We start from the raw sequence: 15,294 nt of genomic DNA, 5'->3' as shown, positions 1-15,294 counted from the left end.
GAGGGTGAAGGGGGAAGGAAAGTGGGTGGAGAATCGCGAAACGTGAGTATGGGCGTTAGAATTTAATTTGAACGTACAATCATAATTTCAGTGATTTTGAAAGAAAGAAAGAGAGAGAGAGAGAAAGAGACGGAGAGGGAGAAAAAAAAAAGAGAGAAACGAAAGAGCAGCTGTGGCAGTTACCACCGACGAGTCTTTGCACGACGAGCTAGCTAGACGTTTCGAGTAACAGCCGTTTAATTAACGAGATGAGAGGAGGAGGAGGAGAAAAGAAACAGAAAAAAAAAAAGGTAAGAAGGAAAGAGTAGAGTAAGAGAGAAGAAGAAGAGAGAGAGAGAGAAAAAAAACAGGCGCGGTCGTCCGACAGTTACGGGATTTGGTAATGAAAATCCCGTGGAGAATTCGCTGCCGGTGGTAATACATCATTCCTCCCCCACCTCACACCACCACCACCACCACCCTCGACTTTTACTCCTACCACGTATCTCACACAGTATTCGAAGGTTTAATGTCATCGCGCGAAAAGAGGGTACGGTCTGGTTCTCCGCTAATGCCGCAATTTCGCTCTCTCTTTCTCTTATTTTTTTTTTGTTCTCTTATTTTCTCTTCTATCTTTATCTTCCTTTATCTTTCTTTTTTCCATTTCCTTTCTCTCTCTCTCTTCACCATTTCTTTCGTTTCCTTACAAGGCGACGACTTTTTTCCTAATGATCGTTCCCGACCGTAGAAAGGAGAAAAACTTTTGGTCTTCCTCCAATAAGAGTTGGCACGTGTTCCCGATGTTCACTCGAGGATACGATGAGAAAGAAGAGAGAGAGGGAGAGGGAGAGAAAGGTCGAATAAACGCGGGATAGTCTTTTTCGTGGCGACGACTCAGCTTACCGTCGAAAAACTTTGTTAATACGCGAAGAATGACCAATCGATCGAAGAAAACTTTTTTTTACCTTATTTCCGAATCACACGTTTATATGTGTTCCTAACTAAAGGATAAAAAGTTCAACCTGATGGATTACCAATTCCTTACTAAAGACTAAAGTATTTATGGATACTCGTTATTCCTGATTTACCAACTTTATATTGAAAATGTTTGACGATCGATTATTTGAATTTCTTATAAACTTTTATACTTCGTTTATACGAAAAACACAGGAAAAAAATTAAATAATTCATTTCTTTCTCCTAATTGCTTTTAAAACTACACCTCCTACCGGTAGCTTGTGTACATTTAATTATAGTATAACCGGTTTAAAAACAAAATTATATTTTTCTTTTTAATTGAGAAACCACACATGAGCCGATATAATATAATAATTTAAATAATAACCGTAATAATTATTATAGATAATAATAAAACTACATTTATAATTATTAATTTTAAGTCGGATGAAAAAAAAAAGAAAAATAAAAATAAAAAAAAAACATCGAATGCAAAATATTAATTGAAAATCTAAAAACTGGTCATACTGGATCGTTGTTCATAATACGTTTAATGTTTATTAAGAAATAAAATATCATCCGATAATTTCTTACAATGTTCCGATATTAATCGAACTAGAATATTGATTAAAGTAAACGATATACTCTCAGGAAGTATTTATTTAGTGTTACTTAATTAATGTTGCGGTTCTTTCGAAAAAATAAAAGAAAAGAAAAGGAAAACGGGGATAATCGTGGTAATATCAGAACGTACCTTTTCTGGTTTTGTCCGGCGAGGTGGGCGAGTCGGCGTGAATCGGTGCCGTTGCAGTCGGTGTTGCCGTTGACGGCGTTGGTCCAGAAGATAAAGTCGAAGAGGAGACCGGCAAGGTACAGGAGGCGGCAACAGGACTGGCTGCTGCGCTCGGTAGCAAAAGTTTCCTCTTATGGTTGCAGAGCTTGGTCATTTCTCGCGTCTTGCCCTGATCCGGGCTCCAAGGTCGCGTTGCAATCTATAAAAAGAAGAAAATGAAAAGAAAAAAACAAGAATATACGGCATTACTCACATATTATCTTTCTCTCTTTATCTTTTTTTTCTCTATCTCTATTTTTATCTTTATCTTTATTTTTATCTTTATCTTTATCCCCTTATCCTTATCTTTCCCTTTAGACTCGGTTAACTCTCTACTACTACTACTACTATTACTACTACCCATAACGTTCCCTCGGAATAACATGTAACCCCATAAAGATCAAATCGAAATAAAAAAACAACGGCTTCTGGCATTGATTCAAACGACCTTCGTAGCTGGATGCCGCGACGTGTTACAGAAACAACAAAACTTTTGAAGAAGGAAACGCGAGAAAGCTGTCGGAGATTGAAAAACGTATATTTATGAGCTATAACACGCACTCTACCGCGAGCAGACTCACTGCTATAATTATGCTGACGAGATAGAATGCCTCCGTTCCCTTAACACTCGTTTGCTTCAGAATGAAGACTGAAATTTATTAGTTTCTTCGAAAAATAAATAATACTTCTGCTTTTTTTTTTCTCTTTCTCTCTCTTTTTCTCGCCAGTTGTTATTTATTAATATACTTCAAAGTTTATATTTCTAGGATGTTAAATAAAATCAGAGATATAATATCGAATGTAGAATTTCTATTCAACGCAATTGACATTGATTAATTTGGTTAATTTATAATTTATTTTTTATAAAAAAAAAAAAACGCTGTCCATTCTATTTTATTTTATTTAATATATTTTATAGGGGGACAAAAAAAAGAAAAGAATACGTAGTTTGCACTTCCCTGCTCGTAATCATGAAAAAAGATACGATTTATTTATTTACCCGAGCTCGACGAGCTCGTCGACGATGACGACCATAAAAAGAGGAAATCTCGAGCTAAGTATGTCGCTCGGAAGCAAGCTCTCGTCTTCTCTTGGGAGAAGAGAGAAACCACATCTCTCGTCGTCGAGCGGTTACGTAAACGTCTCCAGAATCAGGGGCGTCTCCTGCTTTATATGTGTGAAAGCCGAGGTAATCTTTCCGTTCGTCGATTTCCAAGCGCGTTGCCATAATTGGCGAACGTTCGTGTGGAACGATCAAAAGATAAAATGAAACGTCGAATCTCATTTTCGAGAATAATGTTTGCCGATGTTAAGAAGAAGAAAAGAAAAAGTTACTGGAATTATTTCATTTATGATTGAATATATAAATATAAATTCCCTATATATAATATTCATATACAAACATTTAAAATTAAATCCATCAATAATAAGGTTTTCAATAAATATTTGGTGGAATTAAAGAATATTATTAATTATATTTCTCACAAAGTAACATAAAGAATATTATTAATTATATTTCTCACAAAGTAACATAAAGAAAAGCAATAACATCCGCGAATAAAACAAAATATATTAATTAAAAAAAAATTAATTAATATTTACATATCTATGAGAGATAAAGTTCTACTTTTAATTACTTTTCAATCTATAAACTTATAATTTAAACATAAAAAAAACTTGATGAAAAAATAAAAAACAAACACGTAGCAATTTTCTTTCGAGAATATTCGTAATTCTCGGGAGAATCGATAATCAGCGTGGGTGGCAACGTCGTTGATGATCGATGCAGAACGCTAGCATAGTTAAAACGTGTCCAAGTTGGAAGGCCGATGTCCGTAATGGCAACGCAAGCTCCTCCACCGTGTTACGTGTCAGTCTAAGAGACGTTTCTCGGCAATTTACGACTGCGAACGCGGTATCATTACGACGCATCGTAAATAAGATAATACTGGTTGGCGTATAGACCTATGGAAGAGTAAGTACGTTCCTATATGTATATACAATACCTATATACATGTATATATATATATACATATGTGTAGGAAAATTGTATATAAATATTTCCATATGCATATATCCATGTAATGTATACATATATGTATATGTAAGTTAAATCGTTTACGGTATATAATTTTGGTTCGGTATGGTGTCGACGATTCGGGGAACGGCATTTACGTAGGCACTTATATCGTGAGATACATATATACCTGTAATAAGATTTAATCGACGATACGATTTAACCATCTTCCCATGCCACGAAAGATTTCATATCATTGTGCAAACTAAAAATTCCTATCTCATCAGATGATATTCAAATTTACATGAAAGTACTTTTAATACCGATAGTTTTATTCCATAGGAATACCCAATCGGTATTATAAAGTAAATAGAATATTATTTTTTATCTATTTAATGAAATGAAATGTTACACGGTTAAAAGAAGGTAAAAGGACATTTAAGAAAAGAATTTTATTTCTTTACGGTGAGAGAGTGTAGTAGCACGCACGTTATACTTTTACATCGAACGACTCGGTGCATCGAGGTTCACATTAACTAAGAACGACCTGAATACGATGTCGAGATTATACGATTGCGCGCTCGACGGCCTTGATGTTAAGTCCTCGAGTTGATGGTGTAATGACGTTTGCTGCCAGTTAACTCAATCAGAACGTGTTTCTCCGACCGGTTTATTATTCATTCTAGTCTGCCGACTCTTGTTGAGAGAAAGAATTATAATGCACTCGACGATGAATAAACCGATCGATAAATATTATGGAAGATATTTTTAAAGAAATATCGTTTCTTCGAAAGAAACGAAATACATTTTTCAATAACTATAAAACATCCTAAAATTATTAGTTACGGTCTAATAATTTCATTGAAATTCATGAAAATAATCGATTAATTATTATACCGTAACGCATTAGTCGTAATTACGTAACAATAGAAACATCAATTTTCATATTTTCGTATATCATTAACAAGCATTAAATATAAGGTATCATATTTCATGAACGATCGAGGAAATTCAGAAATGTATCACGCTAAATTCAACTTTCGTTCGTTCGTTCATTCGGTCTTCGTTAAAAACGATATTTATTCTGACCTTTGTTATATACATCTATTAAATCATGAATCTTCGAGTTGGTCCCGAGACCGTAATTTGGATCATGGCCAAGAAACGTTAAATTCCGATTTATTTTGTGAGCGACGAGATTAAGATTCTTGAACGTTATCGTTCAATTCTAGCAAATAAAAGAAAACTAAAAATAAATACTTTATCGAATGAGTAATATTAACAATGGAATTAATCGATATTAAAATATCATTTTTTCGTGCAATTATTTAGAAACGAAACAATATCCTATTTTTATCCGATTAACGATATTCTTTTCCTCTAAAAATTAATCAAATACAATTACTTTACCGGTTAGTAATAATAATGGGAAGAACGATACGGGAAGCACGGTACTTTAAGTGGATTAATCTCACACATATACGCAACAAATAATCGCGTTAACAACCGGAAACTGAAATTTTGTTCTTCTTTTAGCGGTACACGAGCAATCTTTTCCTTTCTAAGATCGCTTTAACATCTATTTCTTTACGGACGAATAATTTAGAAGAGGACTTTGTTATCGCAAATACAAAAAAAATTGGTAACCATCGAAGTATTATAAATCACGATAGTTAATGATACAACATTTGATGCCGTTTCCAAGAAGTCTCGTCCTATATATATAACTGATACAGCGATTACATAATTATGGTGATTCTATGGTTCATTAGTAGATAACTTTATCGTTTAGTAGTAGGAGGTAAAATTATATAATAAAATTCTAGAGATTAAAACAATCGTGTTTATTTTCTTTTCATCTAAAAATCAATAGGATTTCGTATATTTTAAATGAATCAAAATTAAATCAACGAACGTATGAAATATACTACTCTGGTCACTGAATTTAAATATTGACGATTATGGAAGCGCTATCGTTATCGTGGTCGTAATCGTTGAGGCATGTAATATTTTTATTTGAAGGAAATAAATCAAGGTAGCATTCGATGAAACGTGGTTGGTGGAGTCGAGGGTTCCAATCAAGAGGGACCTTAACGCTTCTATCCCTGGGATGAGTTTCCTCTTTCTCTTTCTCTCTTACACATTCACTCACTCACTGAAGAACTAACTAACTCACTCACTCACTCAGTCAGTCAGTCGTTGTTCACTCATTCACTTACTCATTCTCTCATCCCTCTTAAGGCGCTTTCCCATCTTCGTCCTTCTATGTCGTTAAATTAAATTTATGCCAGTCTGGTTGCGGGCTTGGGCATACGCGCGCTCTTACGTTTATCTTTATTGCGCGACATTACACTGAATTAACGTAACAAGGCTATTAGTCCGCGATTTTATGACTTTAATTCCGATAGGAGGACCGCTCGCAAATTGGCTCTCCCTGTCTCTGTCAGACAATAACGCATCTCGCGCACCCGATCCAAAACGACACCGGGCACCGATACTTTCCTCGTACGTGCCTGCCTGTCGGCGATATTCGCCCACTCGAATCGCTTACGAGCCAGAAAGATCCGCTTACGGCCGCTCTCTGATTGAAACTATACTTTGCCATACGAGGGAACGCATCTTGCCCAGTTTCAATTCACTTATTTTACAATCAACGTAATTGATAACAACAAAGAAAGATAGGGAAAGAAGGAAAGAAAGAAGTAGAAATGTTCTTTATATATTATATGTATACATAAACATGTGTATTTGATAAAATATAAACGAATAATCGAGAGATCTCACAAATTTGTTCATTATTTCCGTTCCATTACTTTTAAGTATCTCTCTCTCTCTATCTCTCTCTTCCATTTCCTACTTTAGTTTCTTTCTTCGTTTCGTAAAAATGACTAACGCGTTTTCGAAGATCGGAAATAATTCAACACGTTCCGCGAGTTGCACGCTACGAATCCCAAAGCTTGGAATCTTCTTCGTTTCTATATTCTCTTCCTTCCTTTCTTTCTTTCTTCCTTCCTTTACCACCCTTCTAACAGCCAACCCGGAAGGATGGTGGTGGTAGCCGCGATAAATTCCAGATGCGAGAATTAATGTCTCGCATGGGGCGATACTCTCTGTCTCTCTTTCTCCCGTTTGCTTACCCCCACCACCAATGCAGTCGGCGTATACGCACTGCATACCGAGCGGAACATTACCGACATTATAAATGAGAATCGTAAAACATTGTGTCACATCCTCCTTCTACCATCCCTCTATCTCACTCTCTCTCTCTCTTTCTCATCTGGACATCCTCCTCCTTTGTCCGTCTCCAGCACGTCCTCTGTTCGAGATAAAATTACAACGACGCCCACGCGAGAACCGAGAGCTGAATTATCGCGGCTCGTTGCACTTTTCACAGCGCTTCTCTCTTTTTCTATCTCTCTCTCTCTCTCTCTCTTTCTCTCTTCTATCTATCTATCTGTCTCTCTTCTCATCCACTTCTTCTCTACCACCCTCGACCATGGACCACGCGTCCAAGCGTGACCAGTGTGCTATCCATCCTGAAGTCGCTTGGTTTCTGAATAACCGTCGAGCGAGGAACGTCGTCGAAGAAATAATTAACGAACGTGAAGGAAAAAATTATGAGAATAAAAAGAAGAAGAGACCAAAATAGGCAAAGAGAAAGAGATGATATTTTTTTTTCTCTCTTTCCCTCTCGCTCTCTTTTTTTCTTTTTTTTTCCTTTTTTAATATTTTTTCTCTCAGTATATAAGGAAACATAGCTAACGAATTTCCGTTAAACAATTTTTTCTTCTTTCTCATCTCTTTCTTTTCATTTAAGCTACTACGTTTTTTTTTTTACCGAGCTTTGAGGTAAAATTTAATGGAGACGGTTAAATTAACTGCTCGGCGCGGATCGCTGTTCGACGGAACATAAAAGGAAGATTCAACTCGTTGGGTTTTGCCATGGTAGAAGAGAACGCATTTCGCGCGAAGACATTCCATGAGATCGCGCTTGATTCTGAAACGCGTTGATGGGTCTTTCGGAGAACACAACCTCGATCGATGAAAAGTGAGCTTTCTTGTTAGTCGATCAAAGGGATGCGCGCGATCTGCCCTTTTTTTGTTCGCTTTGTCAGATCGGAGAAGAGTTCTTTCTCATTAATGAAATGATTTTTCAAAACTAATCGCTTTTTTCGTTGATTCGATAATCGTTTGTGATATTATCACGAATAAAAATGTACACGCGTTTTTATTTTATTTTATTATTTCATTCGAATATATAATCCGTCTAATCAATTTAATTTATTTACAAGAGAGTGAAAAGAAATAACGTTCCAGCGTTATTTCATTTAACTCTAAAACCTTCTCATAAAATTGAATTAAATTTCTACGCGATCGATATTTGTAACGGGAGATACCGAACTATAATTGCTTCTCGTGAAAAAGTTAAAGGGAAGGAAACAAAAACAAAAAGAAAAAAAAAAGGGAGAGAAAAGAAATATAAAAGAATCGAAACTCTTAACGTCAGATTGGAAATATTCGCAAATCCAATTTGTGTAGGAGAGGCGTCATCAGCCTCCAATAAGGAAATGAAAAAGGTCAATCGATTAATTTAGCAACGATATAAAGATCTTCATAATAATCGACGAACTAGAAGGGAAAACGATTTATACGGAAGAACTCGCCTAGACGAAAAATAAGTTAAGAAAAATAACAAGAAAAAGTAGAAAAACCGTTAACGTCAATTCAATAAAGAAAGATCGTATCTACAGAAACAGCATAATAGTTCATTTTTGTGATGATATCGACCAATCTAAACTCATACTTTTTGTTATTTTCCGTACAAAGAAAGATCGTAACGATAATGTGAATCATAAATCATGCGAGAGTAAGAAAAATTGTTCATCCTTTCTTTCCCTCTTTCTCTCTTTCTATTTCTATTTCTCTTTCTTCTTTTTCGTTCAACTATCGCATAAACCAAATTCTGTCACCAATAAACAATCTTTACTCGATAGCCAATATTCCAACGAAAGAAATAAAAATATAAGAAGGAAAAAGAAATGTCTTCGCTCGAAAAATAGTAAATTTTTTCTCCCTCCCCCCTTACCCTCCTCTCTACCCTTCTTTTTATTTTTTTTTTCTTCAAGCAACCAAACCCTTTTTCCTCGAGCGACTTTGGCACGGAGAATAATGTATCTTCGTTGAAACCAGCAGTCCGTTTTACGTCACGCTCCAAGCCGATCTGGCCAAGTGCCCAGATTTTATGGACATTTCCGTGGCATACACGACGCGCACCGTTTCTCCAGGATATTCGTTTATAATACGCAAGCTGAAAGAGAGAGAAAGAGAGAGAGAGAGAGAGAGAGAGAAAAGTAAAATTAATTTTGCTTCAAGATGACGACGACGTGTTCACATAGAAAATAAAAGTTCTCCCGCCTCTCTCGATGATTCCGATAGAATTTATTACAAGATCGTTTGGCACGAAAAAGAAAAAGAAAAAGAAGAAAGAAAGAAAATAAAAGAAAAAACTAGAAAGACGAGGTGGCCTTTTAAAGAAACGTCATCATCGGAGAATCCCCTTCCGAACATAATACTCGCATAATCGTCAATTATGAGAAGAAAATAAACGTCCCTGTTGAGTTCTTCCTGCCAATCAATTACCTTACAGTTATTAATTACGATATTGAACGAAGATGAAGAAAGAAGTAAGGAGTAACTCAACCGAGTTCCCCGCCCGCCCGCGCGCGCGCCGCGTTTAATTGATAATAAAATAATAAAAATTTAAGTAGATATTAAAATAAAACGGTGACCCTCTCTTTCTTCCTTCCTTCCTTCCTTCCTTCCTTCCTTCCTTCCTTCCTTCCTTCCTTCCTTCCTTCCTTCCTTCCTTCCTTTCTTTCTTTCTTTCTTTCTTTCTTTCTTTCTTTCTTTCTTTCTTTCTCTATCTTGTTATCGAGTCGATCGGACAACAACGGCTATGAGAAGACCGAAACAATTTGCTCGTTGTGCTTTTTATCCCTTTTCGATTCGATTCGACTCGTCGACGACGAGACGACAAGGACAAGGACGACAGCATTAAGAAAAAGAAGAAGAGGAGGAAGGAAAGTAAGTAAGGGAGAAAAAAAAGATGAAAAGGGTAGAAAGAAAAAGAGGGAATGTAAGGAAGGAAAGAAAAGAAAAAAAAGATGTAGCGTCTTCAAGATGGCGCATATGCTATGAGTAAGACTTTAATTAGTTGGTCGATGAGTATGTTCGTAAACACACACACAAACACGCGCGCGCGCGTTTAAATATATATATATACGTGTACAAAATACGCGTGAGAAAAAAGAAACGGGTCGAGGAAAAGATGGCAATGCAATTTATTCGAAAAATACCACGTCGTGTCATATTAATACCGAAGAACCGACAGGTAAAACACACGATTCGATCCAACGTTAATTCCATGCTCCTTTTGTTGAGTTACGACGACGAATAATAATCGACGAATGAACGACGAAAGATTCTTTTTCTTTCTCTCTTTTTTTTTTATCGATCACATAATAATGACTGTCACATGCCGGACATCGATCGACTCGTGGAACCTTCGAATGGTAATCGAAAGAAGCCGACTCGAAGAAGCATATCGATTGCGTATTTTCTTCCTCCTACTTTTATTAACCATCAATTTTTACCTTCGTATATATATATATATATATATGCTTATTTATACGCACACAAAAAAAAATAAAATATAATATAATAATATTATACTTATACGATTTAATTAAGGAGAAATAATATCAAAGATAAATACAAGATTATAATAAAAATGTTGTAGAAAGAAATGAAAAATCTTGGATCGGTATAATCGATACATATGTAAGTTATAAAAGAATTTGATAATCTCGATGGTAAAACTGGCTTCGTTGAAAACCGCAACAGAGGAGAATCAGTCTAGTAGTCGTTTTAACTCGATTAAATCTGAAATCAATTATGAGAATGGTTGGTACGTACGTCGCATTCGAGGTATAGGTCTCTTGTCGTGAAGTTAAACGAAATAGAGAAAGAGGAAGAAGATATAGAAAAACAAGAAAAGAACATTCCTTGGAAAAGAGAGATGAGAAGGAGGAAGAGAGGGTGGTGGTAATGGTAATGGTGGTGGTGGTGATGGTGGTTTTAGTATTAGTAGTATATTAGTAGTCGTAGTAGTAAGAGTCTGGACAAAAACATAAATCGTGGTCGTAGGTAGAGAAGAGGCACGTGAGTTCTGGTACGGCTAGCGACGGGATGCCAGCAATTATGTAACTATTCTGTGCCGATGCTCGAGAGACGATTAAATCTTTCTCGAGCGAAGAAGAGAAAGAGAGAAAAAGAAAGAGAGAGAGAGAGAGAGAGAGAGAGAGAGAGAGAGAGAGAGAGAGAGAGAGAGAGAGTGCATGCGTGTTTGGTTCGCATGCTTCGTCGTTACGTGCGTCGCCCTCGCTTCTCACACATAAAATCTTCTACGAATGTGTGTCGACTCGAAGAATGCCGTGGGATTCTCGGATCTACGGATCGAAAAGGCGGATATTCCAGTTGATAATAACCGTAAAGATTTGGCCAAAGAGGAGAAGAGCGTTCGAAAGAGATACGAGGATCTCGAAAAGAGAAAACATGGCCCCATGGTTTATGTATAGTGCTCGCTTTTTAAACGAGTCCACCGGAGGAGAAACAGCGGTCCACCATCCCCGAAATGTTAACCGAGTGATTGGCAAGAAATCGCGCACCACCCTGAATGTCCGAAAAACCGGTATGAATTATGGCACCAAGATAAACTCAATTCTCGGTCTTTGATGATCAGCGATCGTAGAACGGGCTCTTCTCTTCGACGTCGAGTTTTTCTTCAACTTATGTCCGAAGACTCTAACTCTCTATACACGAACCAATGATGATCCTTCTTCTCTTCGACATTCTTTTAAAATTCCCTAACATTTTTACTTTATATATATAATACTTTTGAAAAACTTTATATCGATTGAACGATCATAAATATTTATTTATTTTCTCTTTCTTTCTCTTTATATTCGACACAAACGAGATAATAATTATTATGAAAGATTTTGTATTAATATTATCGAAGGAATATTTCGTTGAATTTAAATGCATCACGTTTCATCCTAATCTTCTTCTTCTCGGAACCGACCGTATAATGTTCTTACGAAGTATGCTCGATTTTGAAATATTATAGATATCATATGTAACGGAGTTATGAAAGAAATCCGATAATTGTTATTACACCCTATTCGATTTTATAATAATATTTTTACAAAATCATTTTGGAAATAACATTTTTCGATATTCTAGTAAATTTAACTAAATGTAGTAAAATTTGCCAATGAAAATACGATAACCGTGCTGAAATGATATCGATTAACCTGGAGCATGATATCGATAATTACGATTATTAGAATAACGTTTATCAACAATAATATAAATTACAGAATCACCAAAGCTCCTCCCCGCCTCCTCTTTAAATATTAAAAGCCATATCGGTCGTTATTCGCAAGTATGGTATATGAACGAACGTTTTAATTGCTTTGGCCTTGATGGAACGAGTAATAGGATCGTATATATGTTGAAAGCGGAAACATCGAGAGCCTTATTAATAACGGCGTAATATTCAGAACACGTGGATTACGATCATTCTTGTTGGCCGTTAAAACTGTTGGTCCGTAAATAAACGAAGCACAGCGATCGTTAACAAACGAGTGTAACACACAAAATTGGCCGTGAAAACGAACGGGGATAAAAGTTATAAGATACCTTTGAATGTGCACATATCGTAATTCTTCGATAATTATACTTTTCTTCTTCTTTTTTTTTCTTTTTTGATTTTTGCTTTTTAACTCTTCAAGAGGTTTCAACGAAGAGCATGATCAAATTAGCAGGTAGGATCGAAGAAATGTTTATGCGTCGGCGGTGATGCGATCGGCGAGAGGATCGACTGTTGTAAGTCGAGCGAGCAAGTAAGCAAGCAAGCAAGCAAGCAAGCAAATAAAAGAGTACCTACACTACACGTACTGTACTGTACTATACTTGTCCCTGGCCTTGAGAAACATATACGTCCACAGATACGATAGCCTTTGTTCAAGAGACTATACGACGACTTACAGGCATTTATTCTTCTGCTAAGAGACACTTTACTTTGATGATGAGAACGAACATGCAAAAACACATGGACAAACCAGCTATAAATTTATACAATTCTTTATGGTCCAAAAGATTGTTTCTCTAACTTATTAGACAAGTCACTCTAGATATATATAAAAAATCTATGGTGTGGAAATATACGTAGAATTTTATTCTCGGAAGGTTTGATTGAAAGAGAAAACGTTGAGATATGTAAATATATAATGTTTGTTCGAAAAAACACATATAAAAGATTCATTCAGGGTTTTTTTCTATCCTATTCGTTATTTTATTACTCACTTATATCCACGTATTTTTGATTTAGAGTTAGAAACGATGTTGGACTTTTACTTGGTGCGAACATATTGACGATGACATGCCGTAGCAGGGAGGCAAAGAGGTGGTAGACAAACGGCGCATTAAATATCAAGCTGACATCTACATAAACTCAATAATTGCGTTGGCCTTGAGAGTCTCGAGTTCTCTCTTTTTCTCTCTCTTTCTCTCTTTCTCTCCCTCTCTCTCTTTCTCCTTCTCTTTCTCTTTTTCTCTTATGCGAACACGGTTCAAGCAACTCTCGCCTCAGCGACCGCATCGAACGTCAAATTTATCCCCCCACGAGAAGAATGGAAGGACGAAACGATCCTGCGGCGCCATTTAAGAAACCTTCGTCCTGTGTGTATAATACTTCGGCCGGATATCACGAATACGATGATCTTAGAAATAAAACTACGAAAGATTTCTTATTTTCTCAAAGCATTTTATTAATATACGCGCGTCCGAGCCAAATAAGAAGACGAATAATAATACTTACGAGTATCGTTAAGGTTTCTCACCGTAGAGGAAAGAAAAAAAGAATATGAAGGAAAGATAATAAAAGTAAGGTAAAAAGGAATACGGTGGGACGTAAATACGACGATATAAAGTAACGTCGATCCTTGTAGGACTCTAATTTCGTGAAACGAGTGCAATTAGAGACGAACACATGTAATCTGTGGATATTTACGATGTAATACACCGATTTTACTCGAATATATTATTTAAAGTCGAGTGGTATAATAAACGTCGATATTTAAAAAGGTAATAGTCTTATCGATACAAAGTTAAAATTTAGCATTACCCTTGATTATACCAATAAATATATCTATTTAATATTATATTCAATTTATACTCAAACACAAATATATATATATATATATATATATATACGAATATTTATATTAATCGTATTTCATCAGATTTGTGAAGATAAAAAGAAACGTTGATAATAATTAATAAATATCGAACGTAAAAATTATTTTATTATTTTACATATTTGATTATTTAAAAAGACGAGATTTATTTTTCATTTCTCATAAATTAGAAACGGAAAAATATTATATTAAACGATTTTTCAATTCTTATTTTCTCCCTCTCGTAAAGAATAAAAGTTAAAGCAAAAGAAAAAAGAAAAAAGAAAAAAGAAAAATGAAGAAAAAGAATAAGAATAAAAATAACAGGGCAATCCGTTTTATTCGCAAGACAAGAACCCTGAAGATCGTTGACACGAAGTAAGCCTTCGAGGGATACCTCGAAGTCGTGACCAAACGTCGGAATGGAGTTATCGGCTATGAACGGGCTGCCAGAGAAACGTCGTGCACAACCAAGCTGGATCTCGCAGGCGTAAATTGGTCGAGGGGGGATCGTTTTATTACGAGGTGCTGCGGGAAAAGGAGAGAATACAGAGAGAAGAAGAACCGAAAGATCTCGAAGCTCACGGCTTGCTTCGCGACTTCTCTCTCTCTCTCTTTCTCTCTCTCTTTGTCTCTCTTTTTCTTTCTTCTCTCTTCTTGGCCACTCGTTCTTGCTCACGCCCGTTCTTAGTCGAGACGTCGTCCCTTCGTACCTTGGCATACCATGGGCAAACCATACCAAACCGTGGCACTCGATATCGTGCCTTCTGCCCAGGAATCTCGTTCGTTCGTGACCAGTGGTTCTCTGCGTGAGTCAACGATAATCGAAAAACGAAGATATGACGAATATTCGCGATACTTGTTGTATCGAACTTCTTCAACGTTCTTTTGAAATCGACTCACTGTCCCTGTGCTCAAAGAAGTTGTACATTCCTCGAAGTTACAGATTGTTGGTATCTAATACATTTATTTTTCTTCGCACATCTTTGTCTAAAAAGAAAAAAAAAAGAAAAAGAAAAAGAAATGGAATGAGATCGAAAGCAGTTATATTTACGTGATGATAGTGTAAACAAAAAAAAAGATATATATATATANGATAACTCTTCCTGATCTTATTCAAACAGGGAAAATGAAAATATCTGTAGAAATGATTAATTACCACTAGTACCGCTATATATATATTTCCCAAATTTCAATTCAAATATGAA

At 36.0% G+C, this 15,294-nt stretch overlaps 1 protein-coding gene across 4 annotated transcripts in view; it reads right to left on the bottom strand.

Annotated features, from left to right (window-relative positions):
* Window positions 1–15,294, bottom strand: part of LOC106785915 (nuclear receptor coactivator 6-like) — a 237,998-nt gene that overhangs the window by 16,858 nt on the left and 205,846 nt on the right. For all 4 annotated transcript variants that reach the window (XM_014746742.1, XM_014746743.1, XM_014746744.1 and 1 more), the window contains exon 3: window positions 1,691–1,928. In XM_014746742.1, the coding sequence (XP_014602228.1) occupies window positions 1,691–1,928 (238 nt within the window). The remainder of the gene's footprint in view (window positions 1–1,690; window positions 1,929–15,294) is intronic.

The sequence above is a fragment of the Polistes canadensis genome, unplaced genomic scaffold (assembly GCF_001313835.1).
Source record: "Polistes canadensis isolate GaletaPanama2010 unplaced genomic scaffold, ASM131383v1 scaffold_59, whole genome shotgun sequence".
In the NCBI taxonomy this organism is placed as follows: Eukaryota; Metazoa; Arthropoda; class Insecta; order Hymenoptera; family Vespidae; genus Polistes; species Polistes canadensis.
Note: the sequence above shows the minus strand (reverse complement) of the source record. Positions and strands in the feature narration are given on the sequence as shown.